This window comes from Prinia subflava, chromosome 10 (assembly GCF_021018805.1).
Source record: "Prinia subflava isolate CZ2003 ecotype Zambia chromosome 10, Cam_Psub_1.2, whole genome shotgun sequence".
Lineage (NCBI taxonomy): Eukaryota > Metazoa > Chordata > Aves > Passeriformes > Cisticolidae > Prinia > Prinia subflava.
In genome coordinates, this window is record NC_086256.1 from 22239225 (window position 1) to 22257399 (window position 18175).

Genomic DNA, 18175 nt, shown 5'->3' on the forward strand with positions numbered 1-18175 from the left:
TTCCTGATGTCAAACAATATCCAGCTGCCTTGGTTTTTTTGTATATTTTTTCTTTAAGCATTTTTTGCCAGGTACTGGACACACTAGTTCATTAAATCTAAGGACATTGTCTGTGTGTTGCAAGATCCAGGCGCTTATGGATGAAAAGCCATTCATCCCCTCCTCCTTCCCTTCAAGGAAAAAGCTTTCCATGCTAAAAAGTGTTTATGTGCAACACTATTTAACACAGAGAGATGTGCCAGATTCAAAATATCCACTGCTTCCAGGCTCTGTCAATCACCCTGGACTACATTATACAACTTAACATATCTGTGCAACTAGAGAAAATAGATTGTAGTAATGATGGGTCAGCTGTTGAATTTTAAAGCATAAAACTCTATACATGTTCTGAAAATAATAATGGTAGATGCTTCCTAATGTCTGAATATCATATATCTCTAACTAAAAAAAAAACCAAAAAAACCAACCCCAAAACATTTGACCTTTGTGCCCTCCTTTGGTGCTGAATAATGCAGAAGTGATGGCTGACATGTCTTTGCATTCCTAGCTGCAACTTGCAGCAAGGACAGAGACTGTAATACACATTTCTCATTTAAAAATACACATAGGTATATCAGGGCTCTAAATATTGATCCCAGTGCTACAAACCAGCTTTGTAAAGAGTTGTCACGAAAAGCTCGAGAGCTCATTTCTTAATGATCATGGTTCAGCTTTTACAAAATTTTACTGGCACTACCAGTAAAAATAATTTTTGTTCAAAAATTTCCCTTGTACAATAGGAATAACAGGGATAAGCTGAAATTTTCAATAAAGCCGAATTTTATTTCACTACAATGAGTCCTCTGCATAGTCAGTGCCCACGCTAGGTGCGTATTTTGTTTCTAGGATCTGAAATTATTTCAGTCTCTACTTGGAGCTCATTAATTGTGGTAAGTGGATCTGATAATGATGTACAAACATCCTTCATGGGCTCTGAGATTCCACTGTTCATTGAAATAATGTCATTCATTATGATCCTATTGGACCATACTCTATTTTTCTGAAATGTGGATAATACACAAACATTCAGATTCTAGTGAGGTGGAACCCAAGCTGGATTATAACCACAGAAATGTTTTCAGGTGTTATTAATAACACTTAGGGACATATGTTACTCTTTTCTGAAGTGTCTTCCACTACATCAGGATTCTTTAACCAGTGTAAACACTAGGTAACCCTTACAAGTAGAGTCAATGCCTTCAAGCAATCGCTCTCACAGTCTGCTGCCATGCAGAGAGCAAGTTAAGTCATAAGAAGATTAATTTTTGCCAAAAAAAAAAAAGCTATTAGGTTTTCATAAATTGTCTCAAGATATGGGCTGTTAAGGAAAGTGCTGTCATGAAAAACACAAGTCAGTCTTAGTTGCTGTGGTGATTTATATGGTGAAAGAATGTAAAAATTACACTTTCTTTTACTAAATGGTATTTTTTTAAATTGTTCAAGAGGAACACTACCTGCAGCAGAAATGAAATTGAAATGTCCCACTAGTTCTGTAATGGTAGCTGATAAAGGAATGGCAGATTCATAAATTCTTCCAGCTGCAACCCAATTTCAGTACTGCCCACAATGCTGTGAGGTATTGCTGCCCTTGCACAGCCATTAACCTACAGAGTGTGTGAATTGTGAGCTCAGCTCGGCTTTCCTTCTGGGGAACTATCCAGAAAGAGTAATCACACTGACCCGACAGTGTGCTTGGTCTGGGAGCTAAGCATGTGACAGATCATCAGGGCTTATTGCAAAGAAAGCAGCCTGATTGTGAATAAAGAGACAAGCAAGAAACCAGGGAGCGTGCCTCAGACCACAGACCAGTGATAAAGGAACACTCTGTCTTTCTAGGAGAATATTCTGATCTTTTCCAAAAATTAAGAAAAAAGGAGAAAAGGAAAAACTCTGTGGCAGAAATAGAGGAGGAGCCAACTGAGAAGGAATCAATTCTGATGACAATGTGAACATCTCCTTACCAGGATGCTACTGACTGAAGAAAAGTTAAATAGCATTACTGGGTAGAATCTTTAAAAGCTTGTCCAAATGCTCTTTCAAGATCAGAGGCTTTAGCAGAGTTGGAAAAGTACTTTAAAGTGCTAATTGTCTCTTTGGTGTAGGGTTTTTATGGGCAGTAGGAGCCTGCCAGGCCCTGAGGGCATCCTGTGTTGGTCCAGGCCATGCCTAAGCTGGCCATGGAATGCTGGAGCTGCTGGAGACTGGCTGGGAGCAGGGACAGGAGCTTCTCCTCCTCCTTCCCCTGTGCTTCCGAACACAGGGACACTGGAGATCACAGGGGCTGGGACAGAGATAGGGCAGCACTGCAGAAATGTCTCTAGGAAAGCAGGAACTTTGCCATCCTCAGGAAACAGCCACATTTTCCTGTTGTGCTGCACATCTGCCGTGACACCACCGAGTCGGTTTTGTAAGGGTTTCACAGCAGCCCAAAGGGATCCTACACTGACTGTGAATGGAGTTTGGGCAGTGAAGAAGTTTGCACGTCAATTATAGCTTCTCTGTGGTTCCAGAGTGGTGAGAAGTCCAGAGAGAGAGCTCAAGCCCTAATTCTATTTGTTCAGCAATTCATATGGGTAGTACAGATAAATGTACTTGGAATTTTTCTTTAAACCAGACTAATTTTGATGGCTATTTCATGGTATCAACATTTTCTTTCTTGAAACTTTGCTTGTATGGGAATAATAATTAGCCAACAGTACCTCTGGACCTGTTAATTCTGAGTGCCTGTCTTGCCTGTGGGAGAAGCCCGAACCCCACTGAAAAGAGGAGTGGTGCTCTTGCAAGTTTCTTAACTTGAAAATTGCCTTTTCTCTCTATATTTTCTCCTTTTTTATCCTCATTCTTTCCTTGACCAACTTTGTCTTATTCTAAAGTCTCGGAATCAAGAGAAAATAACCTTTTAAACTGTGATGACAGGTCATGAAATAAAGTGAATTAACCTGGTGTAATACAGGAATGATTGACTACCACGGTGTGAACAGATGAAGGACAGATGAGGAAACAAAGGAAAATATAAAAGTTGTATTTTTGGAATGAGATCTTGATTTTTCATCTGCTTGATGTAATTGTTTTAAGTCATATTGCTTTATATAGCTGAGGATGGCGGCTGTGCGACCATTGTGCTGATGGTTAAGGTTTAAAAAATAAAGAAGATGCATCATTATTTTTATAGTTATAAAAATATACATATGTATTCTAAGCTTCCCAAGTTAGTGGTAATGTGCCCATGGTCCTACCCACTACACAGAAATAATATTTATGTCTGTCCCACACTGTCAGAGGCCAGGGGAGAGGAGGATGGCTGGCTCAGTCTGCCCTGCTGTCTGGCAGGTGCTGTGCCCACAGCAGCACCTACACACATGCAGGGAGATGGAAGCTCTGTGTGCTCTGTGCTTCTGTCACCCTGGCTTAAGGGCAGAATGAGAGCCCAAATAAATCAGTTACTAAGTACTGGTCCCTTGATGTTCCCAGCTGAGTGTCTGGCTTGAGGTTTTCTTTACTTAGCTGAGTGTTGAGCACTCTCCCATACTGGCCATTTATCTGCCTCATCTTCTGGCTCTGGGAGACAGTTTTTTCCCCCATGCATATGGCAGGAATTCAATATGCATCCGACACCAGTCTGATCATATCATTTTCTCTTGCAGCAGTCCAACAGGCTGGGAAAAGGGCCAAGGAAATTTAAAAGGGAAAAACAGAAAACAAGACCAACGAAAAGGCCAAAAACCATTTAGGAGTTCCTGATGCCAAAGCAAGCAGCAGTGCCGGTGGCACAGCTGGCACACAGCAGATAAAGAGACACCAGCAGTGGCCAGGCCCTCACAGCCAACACTCGTGTGTGACAGCAGCACCCTGCCTGCAGCAGGGAGTGGCTCTGCAGCTCTCATCCTCACCGTGCTGCAGGGAATGCATGGGCTTCCCCCCTGCTCCCAGCACTGTCCCCCTGCCTGGGGACCAGGGAATGCATGGGCTTCCCCCTGCTCCCAGCACTGTCCCCCTGCCTGGGGACCAAGGGCAGGGAATGCATGGGCTTCCCCCTGCTCCCAGCTTGGTCCCCCTGCCTGGGGACCAAGGGCAGGGAATGCATGGGCTTCCCCCTGCTCCCAGCACTGTCCCCCTGCCTGGGGACCAAGGGCAGGGAATGCATGGGCTTCCCCCTGCTCTCAGCACTGTCCCCCTGCCTGGGGACCAGGGAATGCATGGGCTTCCCCCTGCTCCCAGCACTGTCCCCCTGCCTGGGGACCAGGGAATGCATGGGCTTCCCCCCTGCTCCCAGCACTGTCCCCCTGCCTGGGGACCGAGGGCAGGGAATGCACGGGCTTCCCCCCTGCTCCCAGCACTGTCCCCCTGCCTGGGGACCAGGGAATGCATGGGCTTCCCCCCTGCTCCCAGCACTGTCCCCCTGCCTGGGGACCGAGGGCAGGGAATGCACGGGCTTCCCCCTGCTCCCAGCACTGTCCCCCTGCCTGGGGACCAAGGGCAGGGAATGCACGGGCTTCCCCCCTGCTCCCAGCACTGTCCCCCTGCCTGGGGACCAAGGGCAGCACGGCTCTTTAGAGAGCAGGGCCTGCCTGCCTGGCACACGCGCTGCTCCCTGGGCCCCGCTCCCCTCTGGAATGTGTCACTTGGTAGACCTTGCAAGTTCAGAAGCTCCCTAATTTTGACATGGTGTTAAGTTTATTACAACCTGGTGAAATGAGTCACTACCAAATCCATAGCTCTGCCTTTCTCCTTTCTCACAGGTTTTCATGAGTGGAGTGAAAAGTTTAACCTTTCAAATAACAGCCTTTTTAACAAATGTGCAGCGCTAGAGCAATACAATATATCCACAGTATGAAAGGACACTGTTCTAGGGGAACTATTGCCTTTACCTCGCAGCAACAAATCACAAGACCTTTAAATGAAAGCCCAATTTATTAAAAGTACTGTTGTGCTAGGGGGCCAGCATGCCAAGGTAATATAAAAAAAGCTAGGGCTTGCTACTGCAGAAGTACTGAGACCTCTTGAAATCTGAGTATCCACAAACACTGATTTAAAAGGGAACGGGAGAAGTTTAACCCTTTGTAGAACCTGTGCAGAAATTTTCTAACTTAGATCTGGATAAGGAATATCTAATGTCCTCAAAGAGTTTCTAGCTGGGTTAAAGTCTTATGACTCGGATTTATATATTTAAGTATCAAGTTGTCTAAATAATTTTGGTTGCAGATTTGATCCTTTTAAGACATTCAGTCAGACTACTGACTATTTTTCAAGTCACCTGAAAAATCATTATCTGTAACAAGATACTGCCAGGTAATATTTATTCCTTTCTCCCAGTTTGTGAGGGAAATATTTTATCCTGACATAGGCATGTGTTTAATGCTCTTAGATTTAAAACTGTAGTCCAAAAGGTGGATATTCTCAGTTTTTCAGTTCAGTTACATGAATTTGTTTGCAATCTTATCCAATAAGCTCAAAGATGCTTATTACACATTGGCAACCATCCTCAGTTTGATTAGATCTTTCACTGACTTCACTGGCTTTTGGATCAGGCCATTGCAATGCAGGGAATGTGGATTATTATTTCTGCACATAACCCGCCTTACTGAAGTATGATTATAATGTTATATGAGTGCTTTACTGAGGATAGAGGCATAATAAAATCAATGTGGTTTATCAAGTAAAATCTCGGTCCTGTTGCAATAGGAATCTGAGGGTGTTTTATCTAAAGCACGTACAACAATTCAGGTGTTAAGGCTGGAAAAACTCCTGAGTTGAAGCAGCAGAAATTTAGGATTTGGGGTGTCAGTGAAAAAATGGTGATATCCAAGTGAAAGGATCTGACCTTTCTTTGAGGTGGCTGTTAATTCATTTCTATTAGACAAGCATCACGTAGTAAATGGTCCTGATCAAGGACTCACCTGCTACCTTGAATCACACTACTGCTATCAACTCTAATCTAAAATCGTCTTTAATTCTAATTTAAAACTAGAGGCTTATTTATCATTTGGCTATAATTGGAGAAATTGCTTGTCTACATCAGATGTAAACACTTTCAGTCCTGCCTATAGGTTTTTTTGTGCTGAAGCATCTGACATCCAAGGAGGCTGAGGCTCATTTTGAGCACTTTTTATTTTCAGGTTACCTGGGAGAAGGAGAAAGACCAGAGAAAAATGTGCAGTGCTTGCTGCAAAGTATCCTGTTAAAGATTATGGTCTTCCTGACAAGGTGTGGGCAAACTGTTTAGTAAGAACAACTATTTTGGGTTTTTGTTTTTTTTTTTTCTCATGAAAGCTATATAGCTAGCATCCAAGAGGTATGTATTTAACTAAACTTACTTATGGTTTTTAAAATGTAATTTGATTTGCATACAGAGTCAGTAGAAATTTCAGGATCTCAAATATTTTCTCTCCCTCATGCTTTGGAGAGTCCTGCACTGTGAATGGTGAGATTATGGACTGAAAAACTGACTCAAGATTGATATATTTACACACATTCTGACCCACTTTTTTAAGTTAAGAGTCTCAGAGTGGAGGGAGTAAGTCCTCCACATGAAGAAAATCCATAGACTAATGACTCAAATCAGGCAAACGAGCCAGGTGAAGGAAATTAACAAGGAAAAGAGAGGACAGAGGATGGTTAATCAACAAAATGTACCTGTTTCTCACAGAGCTTAGAAGTTTTCAAATTAGGACAAGACAAGGAAAAGAAGCCGGGGGTCTGGACATCACTGAAGGGAGGTGAAGAGAAAGCAGGGGCATGGGGAGAGGCGAGGCTGCTTGGGACAGCCCGGGAGACGCTGAAAGGCCGGGCAGAAACCTCATCTATGGTCTCTGAGGCAGAACAAAAGAACAACAGCAACACTTAGTGACAGGATAGGGAAGGACAGCTGAGGGGAAGGGCTGGAACAAAAACACGTCTCGATACCACTTTGAAGATAAATAAGTAAAGGACTTAGAGTGAGAGCTGTGGTGTCCATAAGCTTTTGTACTTATGTTGCAGACAGCAGTCATGCATTTCACACGACATGAAGTTTATAAGCCGCTCGGGAGATGAATGGAATGGGAAATTGAAGGCTGGTTAAATTAATATAACTATTAATTACTTTTTTCCTTCAGAAGGAACAAGCAGGTGGAGTTGACAGGACAATACTGTAGCCCCAGAAGCACACAATCCAAACCCGATTGGTTTGCGGCTGTCCTAAGCAGTGCTGGCTGTGGTAGAATTAAAGGCAGGTGTGGACGCATCTCTTTCAGGACTACGGTCAGCTGTAAACTCGACACTTTTCCCCTGTAAGGACAGGGCTGTGCACACAAGCGGAGGCTGTTTTTCCGCGGGCGGCAGGCCGGTGCCTCACGGGCCCTGCCCGGCGGGACCCCCCCCTGCCCTGCCCGGCCCTTACCGGCGAAGCCCGGCGGGCAGCGGCAGATGTAGCCCTCGGCCCGGTCGTAGCGGAAGGCGGGCGGCAGCCCCGGGACGAGCCCGTAGTGGCCGGCCCAGGAGAGCTCCACGCAGAGGCCGCCGGAGAGGCAGGGGCTGCTGCGGCACTCGCCGATGTCCTCCTCGCAGCGGGAGCCCGCGTACCCTGCGGAGACACCGCCACAAGGTCAGGCTGCGGCACTGTGGGCTCCGGCCCCCGCCAGGGCAGGGCCCCCAGAGCCCCGGCCACAGCCCCGGCCACAGCCCCGGCCACAGCCCCGGCCACAGCCCCGGCCACAGCCCCGGCCACAGCCCCGGCCAGCCTGGCCCTGAGCACTGCCAGGGACGGGGCAGCCGCAGCGTCTCTGGGCAGCCTGTGCCAGGCCCTCACCACCCTCACAGTAAAGAATTTTGTCCTAATATCTGATCTAAGCCGGCTCAGTTTGAAGCGGTTTCCCCTTGTCGTGTTACCGCATTCCCTCTCTGTATTTCTTGTAGGCTCCTTTTAGGAACAGGAAGGCTAGATGGTCTTTAAGGTCCCTTGCAATCCAAACCATTCTACGACCCTATCATTCTGTGTGCTATTCTTCCCCTCCAGACCCCAAAATACACACTGTGAATAGTGGCTCCAGGCTTTGTCATGTGCTAGAAGTTTTCCTCGGCTCCTTGGAGGTGTGAATGTTGCCCTGCAGCTCCCTGCCAGGGCTTGGCAGCGGGACATTGCTCCGTCTACTCTACATTAGTGAGCTGAGCTGTGCCATGAAGGACTTGTTTGGGTCTTTTTTAGGCAGTCAAGTGGAGATTTAACAAGGCACTGCATTGTGGTGTAATACACTCACAGGTTGTGGGAAGGCAGAGGACGGCAGGGAATATAAATAATTTGGTGTTTGTGAAGTGTTTCATCTGGAGATTGAAGTGCTACAATGATCCCTGAATTCTGGAAAATGTGAAGGGTTCTGCCTAATTTTTTCTTATCTGTTGCACTTGTGTTGCACAACAACACTGAGGCATCCTCACAGTGCTGTCTGTGCTCCTGCATCCTCAGGAAGCTCACAGACATAAACTTGGAGAGGCTTCTCGTGGTCTGTGTGCTGACGGAGTTGTACAGTCTCTCAAGAGCGCAGTGGCTGTGTCCCCACCGGGCTCTGGGCCTATTTGCAAACAGCTGGTGGAGAACACAGCCTGGGGGGTTCACTGCCCACTGCCACAAAGAAGTGTTTAGGCTGGTCTAAGGGCTGTGTTCATGAAGACTAAACCAGGGTCAGCTGCAGCAGTGATGCACGTATCACAGGGTTTGATGGATTAAGTAACTGGGAGGTGGCTCCCATCTTTGACTTATCTCCTGTCTTGGCACCATAATGCTGGTGCCCTTTTTTATGCCCACTTCTGCTGTACAGGAGAATCAATTCTTAGCTGAAAAGCAAGCAATTTACCCAAAGGGCTCTGCCTTATGATCAATGAAGTCCCTGTAAACACAAGGCCATAGAAGACTTTAGAGGTTATGGAGCTTCAACCTTTTATTGTGTCAGGGGAAAAAAAAAGTCTCTACTACTTCTCAAGGAATATTTATAGAAGAATTTGGAGCTTACCTGGCCAACAGTGGCACGTGTAATTGTCGGCATGGTCCTCACAAGTGGCGTTGTTGTAGCACGGTTGTGACCAGCATAAGGGAGTGCGGGTCTCACAGTGTGGGCCCATAAATCCAGTGCCGGTGCAGTTGCAGCTGTACCTGCAACACAGAATGCAATGTTCACTCAGGCTGCAAGTCAAGAGATCTGGGCTTTGTTCCCAAGCATGCACAGGCTTCTTGTGTAGCCTTGGCTCGCAGCTCACAGGGTCGAGTCGAGCTCAAGACCACCATCTGGTGCTTTAGGAGAAACCACAGAAATTGGGAACAAATAATGAGCTTTTCCCTGAAGTATATGGTTTTGTCTGGGGAAAAAGAACTGCTTGTGAACTGCTTTGACACAACCGTAAGAATTATTGATCCTTCTTTTTTCTTCTTCTTTTTTTAATTTTTGGGACAAAAAACGTTTGTGGCATTTCCAGTGATTTTTTTTTAAATTATCTTGTAGGATTATTCACAAAATAAAAAGGGGGAGGCAGTAAGCATGTTACTATCCCCTCCTCTTGAACTGATAGAAACTGAATTGGCAGAAAAGTAAGGAATTTCTTTTTTTCCTCAACTAAATGTTTTTGGGTTCTTTTTTCCTGAAAACCAACCTTTTACTGTTAGGTTAGAACAAAATTGTCAATTGCTTGCTTAGTCCTGATAGCAACAGTAATACAGCTCCCTTTTGATAGCAATGTGACCACAACCTAAGTAAACAAACTAGTGTATTTATAGAAATTAGCAACGCGCAGAGATCAGTAATGTTTGGGAGATTTTGTTTGCTTTTTTTTTTTTTTCAGGAGAGCTGAGTGCTATAAAAAGCAGCATTCCTGTTCTTTGGTCATCAAGTATAAAGTTAACATGTACCTGTCACATGAAATGACAGCCTTTTGCAAGATACAAGTTAACTGTGATGGCTTGTATGATCTTGGCCTAAAATAATTATAGGAAACAAAAATGTCTTCTTCTAGTTTCTTTTACATTAAAGTGATGCAGTGATGCACCATTATTGTACTATTGCATTCATAAGGCATCTTGCTGAACAAGATACAAGTATACTTATTTGATAATTTCTGTGCATAATGTCCAAGTCTTAGACTTGGAGTAAATATATGAAAAGTGAAATTGTTGAACATAAAGCAACATCAGAGAACAACTGGCTCCTGGACCAAAAAGTGTAAACTTTTTATTACACTGTTTAAGTGTGTGCATAAGCAGAAACTTCTGGTGGGCCAGTTTATTACTGGTGAATGGATTATTCTTAAATCAAAATCAGAGATGACTTAGACCAGGTGGCATTTGAATTTTGGATATAAAAAGTAATGAGGAAGATGTGAATCAGAAAAATCATTTTCATTCTGAGGTATAGTCTCAAACCTAAAGTCTCCTTCTGCTGAGTTTTTCACACATTTCTCCCATGCACCTTCAGTTTGGTGCTGTTCAGCTTTGTGGTGAAAGCTTTTTTTTTTCTGCCTGTGTCCAATCTACTTTTCCCTTTGGTTCAGAACTGTGGAGCAGGGAGGAATATCCAGACCTCGCTGCTTAGTGTGCATCCCGACCTGTGTGCCTTTTTCTTGGGTATCTTTTAGCATTTGACATTGCTGCCGACCTTCAGGGATTCTGGATGGTGCCCGGCTTGTGAGCAGGCTACAGCTGAGCAGGCAGATGGTTTTTCATAGTAAGAGTGATAATTTAGATACTCTACCTAGCATTTTTTTTTACTTCTTGTTTGATGATCTGCAGAAAGCAATACATGTGGGCATTCTTTCCTGTGGAACCTCCTATGGACATTAGAGCTCCTGGGAATATTTCCTATGGAAAAAACACATGGAGCATGCAGAGGTATCCTCTGTGCCTAGGCACACTAGGCTTTGTAGTCCAGCTAAGTCTGTAAACTGTTGAGTTTAAATAAGAGTGTTTACTTATGTGAAAATGGTTGGGTTTTTTTGGGGGTTTTTTTGCGAGATCAGGTCATACTTCGTTGCATTTGTGAAACATCACTGGAAGGTCAGTCTGAAATTTGTGAGAAAATTTGGTTTGATGTTTGTATTTACAGCTTTTTTGCTAAATCTGTTGCCTTGTACACATTTTTGTGAGAGCTGGTAGACACCAAAGCCTCAGCTGTACTGTAGGTTAGTCAGAAAAGGAAAACTCCTGCTTAAATACCACAATTTTTCATTTATCTCCAAAAATATACAAAAGAAAGGGAATTGCTGGACATCCTTGTGTTTTGAATTGCTTTGTTGTCCATTCCTTTCTATCACATAACAAATACAGAAAGAGCTCCAATTGCTCTCCAGATACCCTGCAGTATTACAGGCCAATTAAAATGGGTCTTGCATGTACCTCAGATTTAAAAGCCAGGAGAAAAATGAGCAGGATTAAGTCTGGCCTGAATGAGCAGCCCAGTTGCTCACCTCACACATATATCCTGAAAAGGCTTCCAGGTTACTGCACAGGTCTGTGATGAGTCCAAGGTGACCCCCTCTCACTGCTGTCATGCTTTAGCTACACTGGCAAATAATAAATTGCTTTGTCCTGCTCGGAGCCATTCAGTGCTGCTGAAAAGAAGCTGCACAAGGCTGGTGCTGTGTCACCACACTGCACAAAAATTCATTCCCAGAATATGATCTCTTCCCCCCTCACTCAAGGCAAGCACACCTTTTGCTGACATGACTTCTGGTCTGATTTTTGGGGCACCAAAGTCTTCAAAACTGCTTTATAAGAACTGGAAAATACACCAAAAATAAAGGACAGATCCTATATTGGCAAGAGGAACACCTGCATGAATACACTGGGGAGCTTTCAGTCTGAGCTTATATACATATGTGTGTTCAGTTTGGGAAGTTTGCTGAGCCAGAAAATCGAGAATTGGTGAGCAAATGCCAGAGCTCTGCTTGGACCTTTGTGTGGGGCCAGTGACAGTGGGTGGAGAATCTCACTTTTCCATTGCTTTGTGTCCTGTTTTCTATTTTAATTACTATTGTTACTTTTTTTGCCCATAGACTGGGCAAGGTTGTTTTGAGCAAGCAGGTTGTTTTGAACAAGCAGCTGTTGTACTATACACCTGTAAAGTTTCTGACACCTTTCCTAATGGTATCTATTACTATGGTTACAGTTATTACTTTTTTTCTCTGCCTCTCTCTTCTAATCCTTCTGTCTATCAGTGTGGGCAGCTGCTGTTAGCAAATTCAGTTTGATAGAGTCTCACATACTTCTTGGAAACTAAAGTTTGGTAAGCATTAGAAAGAGAATTAATATCTAAATGACAGTACTAATGGCCAGGAAAACAGGGCACTGTAAATATTTAAAGTACTATAATGGAAAATACTTCTTGGTCAGTCTTTGCCATAAATATTTTGTGTCCTATTGGCTCTGACACCAGACTGGCATTCTTTGATCGTTTTCAAATCCAAACTGAAATGAGTGCAGGAGCAAGGAGTAAAATGCAGGATTTGGAAGGAGATGAGCTGGCAGGCAGGCTCCCGTGGCGTTCCCGTGGAAGGCGGGCACGGGAGCACGGGGCTCAGCGTGCCCGGGGCTCAGCGTGCCGGGGCTCAGCGTGCCCGGGGCTCAGCGTGCCGGGGCTCAGCGTGCCGGGGCTCAGCGTGCCCGGGGCTCAGCGTGCCCGGGCTCAGCGTGCCGGGGCTCAGCGTGCCCGGGGCTCAGCGTGCCCGGGGCTCAGCGTGCCCGGGGCTCAGCGTGCCGGGGCTCAGCGTGCCCGGGGCTCAGCGTGCCCGGGCTCAGCGTGGCCGGGGCTCAGCGTGCCGGGGCTGGCAGTCCTACCCGCCGGGCCGGTCCGCGCAGTGTCCCCCGTGCAGGCACGGCTGGCTGGAGCACTCGTCGATGTCGGTGTCGCACAGGTCCCCGAGGAAGCCCGGCGCGCACCAGCAGGAGAAGCTCCCCAGGGAGTCGTGGCAGGTCCCCCCGTTGAGGCATGGCTGGGACAAGCACTCATCGATTTCCACCTCACAGTTCGTACCTTTAAAAGCAGAGAAAACAAACCCCAGGCTTAGGAGGCAGCGTTGGAAATCAGCAAGAACCGCCTGAAGTACAGTAGTCACGCAATCTTTTTTTTCTTTATGCAGTTGCCTGGTTTTTAAAAGCATTTCCTCCTCAATGTGCTTTGCACAACTAGTTTTTTCAAGGCTTGGCAGAATTTACAAAAGAGCAAGCCAGTTGTGTTCACAAGAATAGGTAAAATAACTTTTAATGTTAGCTTCAACATGGAGACAGGACAAACTAATTTTCAGTTCATTCAAACAATGCTACTATCCTATTTACACAATATAGGAGAGACCAGCAGTTTATTTATCTCATAAGAGTCTATTTAGAGCTGGCCTTTAAATGGACAATTCACAGTTGATTGAATTCATTGGGAAGTGTCTTGTCTAGCAGTGGACTATTGCCGAATTTTTTTTAAGGCTTATCAATGGGCCAGTAAATGGGTCTGTGGTGCCATGTTTGCAGCAGGTCAGAATCTTGGAGCTGCTCTTTGGAGATAATTGCTAGAAATAAATCAGTTCTAATATGACTTTACAGCTATTCATGATAGTTGGCATGTTATATATACACTCCTTTTTCTTATCTGTAGCACAGTCCAGGAGACACTAAGAAAATTTAATAACTAATGCCTTGCAGCTTTGATTATTTCAGGGGTTTGTGTGCTTATGCACTTATTTACTGTTTTGAGCAATACAGTAATATTTTCAAATAATTTCAACTGCCAAGTCAGTTTGTTTTAGCAGCTACAGTATCAGCCACAAAACAGATGCAAAGTGGCAAATTATAATGAAGAAGTTGCTTTGAAGTGAATTTTCTTATTTTTTATTTGGCTTGTTGAAGTAGCAGCAGTATTGAAAAGTTTACAGGGGAATTTCCTACTTGGAAGAAAAACTGCAGCCCTGAGAATAGGTTGGTTTTTCTTTCTTTTTTTGTAAAAGTGAAGTTTTCCATACAGGATGATAGGGTAGACTTTCAAAAAAGGGAACAGGCATGTTTGATGAGTATCACCCTTGCAATTTATTTAGAAACTCGCCTCTAATTCTTTATTTATGCTCTGTACTGCTGTGAAATTTGTACATTATAACTCTGAGCATCTTAAAACAGAGATTGATAATAGTTAGCACTGTTACTTCATGAATAATTTATTTTGATACTTGTTAGCATGTTTGTTTTAAAAGAATAAATCTGTACTATGGATAAGTACCTGAAAATATGTTAAAATGCCAAAGCAAAAATTGCAGATGTTGACTCATAACTATTTTTCCTTGTCTTTAAACATTAAAGTGCAGATTCCTGTTTTCAGGAGTTGAGAAATAGTTCCTTGAGACCACATAGTGGAAGGATGGGGAAGCTGCCAGTGGCGTGCCCCCAGTTCAAGGTTCAGTGCTCAGCTAACCACTACTTTCAGCGGGAGCCTGCCACGAGAGCCCGGCACAGGAACTCTCTCTTACGGCTTTATGGTAATGTACATTACAGCCAGATATAGCAAGCAGTCCCTCTGTGGTCATTGCCCTGTGAATTCACTGTAATTATAAACAATGTGTTTGCAGAAGTGTGTCTAGTGACCGTAAATCTGCCAGAGCTTGTTAACAGCTTACTGCGAACACTAAAAATCATGTGACAAAACAAGCCCTGTTCAACTGATCCTCAGCTCAGCCAAATTTAAAACTACAGGCCTGAGAACAGCCTGACAATTAACATGAGAACACAGCGTTGTTGTTTTGGTTCATGTCTTTAATCTATCAAGCCCAGTAACCTGCCTTCGGCAATGTTGCCTCAGAAGAAAACTTCTCCCTGTATAATGCATCCAGCCAATGCGATCTGCCATGCAGACAGGGGGAATCCCTTCCTAGCCTCCGCTGAGTCTGCTGTCAGGCTCTTTTAGATGTGTAGAAGAGAGATGAAAAGATTAGATCTGCATTTTCACCTCAGTCTAACATTCTGTCATAAATATGCTATATGCCAAATATCATATGCCAGGCAGGAAGGAGAGCGCCAAGGACCCCCGCCGCAGTTACTGCACAGGGCTGCACCACCAGAGCTGAGGCACCCGGGGTGTCCTGGAGCAGGCTGAGCATCCCAGCACGTACCAAACCACACAAATGGTTTGAACTGAAAAGCTGCGAAGGTGGGGAGAAGTCACATTCGTAACTTTTGCAGTTTCTCTGAAGAACCAGGGTTATTTCTCACACTGCTTGCTTCTCCAAAGAGTCCTGCTGTGCACTTCTTTCTGCAGCCCCAGTCAATAAAAAGTAAACACAAGTGAGCATGAAGGACACACAGCCAATGTTTTCAAACTTGCATGCCTACAAATAGAGTGTAAAATCACTTTCTGATCAAAGATACTGGGGATTTGCAGGCTCAGTGTCCTTCCATGAGGACCTGCACATTTTTAGTATGGCTGGAAATTGGTAACCAGGTCACCTTTTCTGCTCTTGTGCACTAAAATGCTGTACTCGGGCCCAGCAGGTCCAGAGGGCTGTCCCCAAATTCCTCATTCTGTATAAAGTAATCTAGTGTGCCATTATTTGGATGGAGAGTGACACATGACTATTTTATTGGCACCAGGCTTGAAGTGACAGGAAGAGAGTTACATCAAAAATTAGAGGGAGAAGATGTGTTTCTTTGATCAAGGCTTGTCCCTTTTGAGCTTGGGCATCTCAGCAGAGCTGAATACCTGGGCTGGCTAGGACACAAGGTGGGGGAGTTCTGGTTTGAAATGGAAAGCTGTGGAAGGAAATGGGCTTTGCAGTGCTGCCAATTGCTGTTGGATAGGCTGTGTTGTTTGATATTACATCCACAACAACATGGACAGGAGGTTTTTAGGAAGTGAGATCTCTTCTTGAGTTTTTTCATCCCATGGTAGAGCTGCTGTGCCTTTGCTTGCCTTTAAGTGCCTAAGACTTACTTATGATGCATCTATTCTTAATATCTGCAAAGCACATACATTATTGATGAGAATACTGAATGAAAACTTGGAGATCTATCAGGAGTAATCTCCTCAAATTCTACAGACGTCATCACAGCAATGGTTACCTGATAGTTAAAGGCATTGCACAAGGAGCAAATCCAGCTCCTTGCACCTATTTTGTCTGCCACTGAAACACTTTGCTGTCTGAGACTGAGACAGGGTTTTGGAACTGCCATGCACTCCTGAGAGTTCACATTGGAATGTTCACTGGCAGTGGAGGACTGGCTTCAGCAAGGTAATTAATGCACGTAGCTGTGGGTAATAGCAGGCTCCTACACCGTGCTCTGTTGGGGTGAATTAAAAGCAAGTGCAATTAGTCCAGTAGAGGAGAAAATGCCATTGATTAGGGTAGCCAGCAAAACTTCAACAAACTGATTGAACTTCATTATTTAACAGCTGTGTGACACATGTCTTGTAAATAATTTCACACATGCAGAACATTATCATAGAAACTGCAGATTTCATGCTAAATTTTCCAGTCTTTGGCTCTTGGTGTGTTCTAACCTCTTCCATTTGTGTAAGAATTATGTGTGACATTTCTCAGCTATTTTAAGAAGTGCTGCAGCATACCAATCACAGAAAATAGCAGTCAGAGTCCATGAAACAAGTAGCAGCAACAGCCAGTAACTCATATATTTGGTTAACATTGCAGCTATAGATTTACTATACCTTCTTTATCTGCATATCAAGAGATATAACCCATTTTTACATCTTAGGGAAATGAGATGAGGCTGGATGACTTCCCACAGTAATTCATGGTGTCAGGCCAGGATAATAATAGTTGGCAAGATCCCCTGACAGGGTAAATGAGGGGTTTTATTACCACTGGGGACACCTCGAGGCTTTCATCCAGTAATCCCTCTGGCTTGTGCATTTAGCACAACTCACAGCAAGGTGCAAAAAACCAACAAAAAAGAATGCTTCTGATAAATCATTTTGTTAAGTAGCTTTTTAAAGCTGATGTTTTACTGCTGGAGGAATGGTCTGCTACCCTTCTATAGAATTTTTATGATTAGTCTCTTTGCTGCTGGAAGCGGTGTTGGAGCTGTATGTCAAAATACTGCAGCCCCTTCTGCTGTTTATTTTAGACCTCTTCTCCTTCCTTGGTCCTCTCATTATTTCTTAACTCTGCTTGTGCCAAGTGTGGAGCTTTGGTGACTTTTCTTGGTGAGAGAAAAGAGCATCAGCTTGGGAAACAGCAGAATTTCATGATGAAAGTGGAGGGACTTCAGCAGAGTGAGTTTTCATCAGCAGTTTGTGTTGACCTAAAATCTTATTTCTTTTTGTTTGGGCTTTATTATTTCAGTATGTTTTCTCTCCCTTTATTCTCTAAGGTGTATATTCTGACTCTTTCAAACCAAGTTTCTGGCCTGTGGATGCAGGCCTGGACCCCACTAACAGCGCCAGTTAAACAAATACAGTTTCCTGAATACAACAGGAGGTCTGGGCAAAGTCTGATCATTGCAGAGTAACCATGCTGGTTGTTAATAGGTTTTTCCTTCCTTCTGCTCTTTGGCTTTCCCCCAGTTGTGTAGTTTTCTCCTCAGCTGGCCTGGCTCCGACACCCCCTGGCAGCAGCGGGGTGGCAGGAAGGTAACAAGCTTCCTTCAAATAACATTCCCTGTGCTCATAAGGGATATTAACCAGGGGCTGCCTTCCAACGAGTGCTGTGTTAGACACAGCAAAGCTGCTTTTTACCTCGACTTCCCCTCCTGCATGGGGATTTGGGGATGCAGCTGTAAACCACATCTCTTATTTCTTATTCATTTGAATCACTTGAAGCAGTAGCTGGTTTTTCTCCCCTTTTTGCTGTATGACTGTTTCTTTTCCTTTGCTTACCTGACTGGCAATCTCTCACTAAAATGCCTCCCCTTTTCTCCTTTTAATGATTCAGTGTGCTACCTATCGCAGTCCTACCCCTGAATACAGCTTTGAAATGTGGAGGGAACTGTCTTCCAACAAGAATTATATGCTTTCCAGTAGAGGAAGTAGGGAAGAAAAATCACACCTGTACCTTAAAAATAGAGCTACATAGAACGGGATTATCAAAGAATGGGCAGTTTGGGAACATAACACTTTTCTGTGTAACTTACATAATGTTCTAGTTGAAAATGAGTCCTTTGTTTCTGGGAAGGGCAGATGAGAGAAATGTA

At 44.2% G+C, this 18175-nt stretch overlaps 1 protein-coding gene and 1 long non-coding RNA gene across 4 annotated transcripts in view; one reads left to right on the forward strand and one right to left on the reverse strand.

The window, feature by feature from the left end:
* The window catches only part of CRB1 (crumbs cell polarity complex component 1), a 94536-nt gene that overhangs the window by 49186 nt on the left and 27175 nt on the right, over nt 1-18175 (reverse strand). The window contains exons 3-5 of the mRNA XM_063407697.1: nt 12833-13028; nt 9024-9163; nt 7418-7600 (exon numbers count right to left, since the gene is read on the reverse strand). Of these exons, the coding sequence (XP_063263767.1) occupies nt 7418-7600; nt 9024-9163; nt 12833-13028 (519 nt within the window). The remainder of the gene's footprint in view (nt 1-7417; nt 7601-9023; nt 9164-12832; nt 13029-18175) is intronic.
* Nucleotides 1-18175, forward strand: part of LOC134555755 (uncharacterized) — a 78911-nt gene that overhangs the window by 26096 nt on the left and 34640 nt on the right. The gene's annotated exons all lie outside the window — the stretch shown is intronic.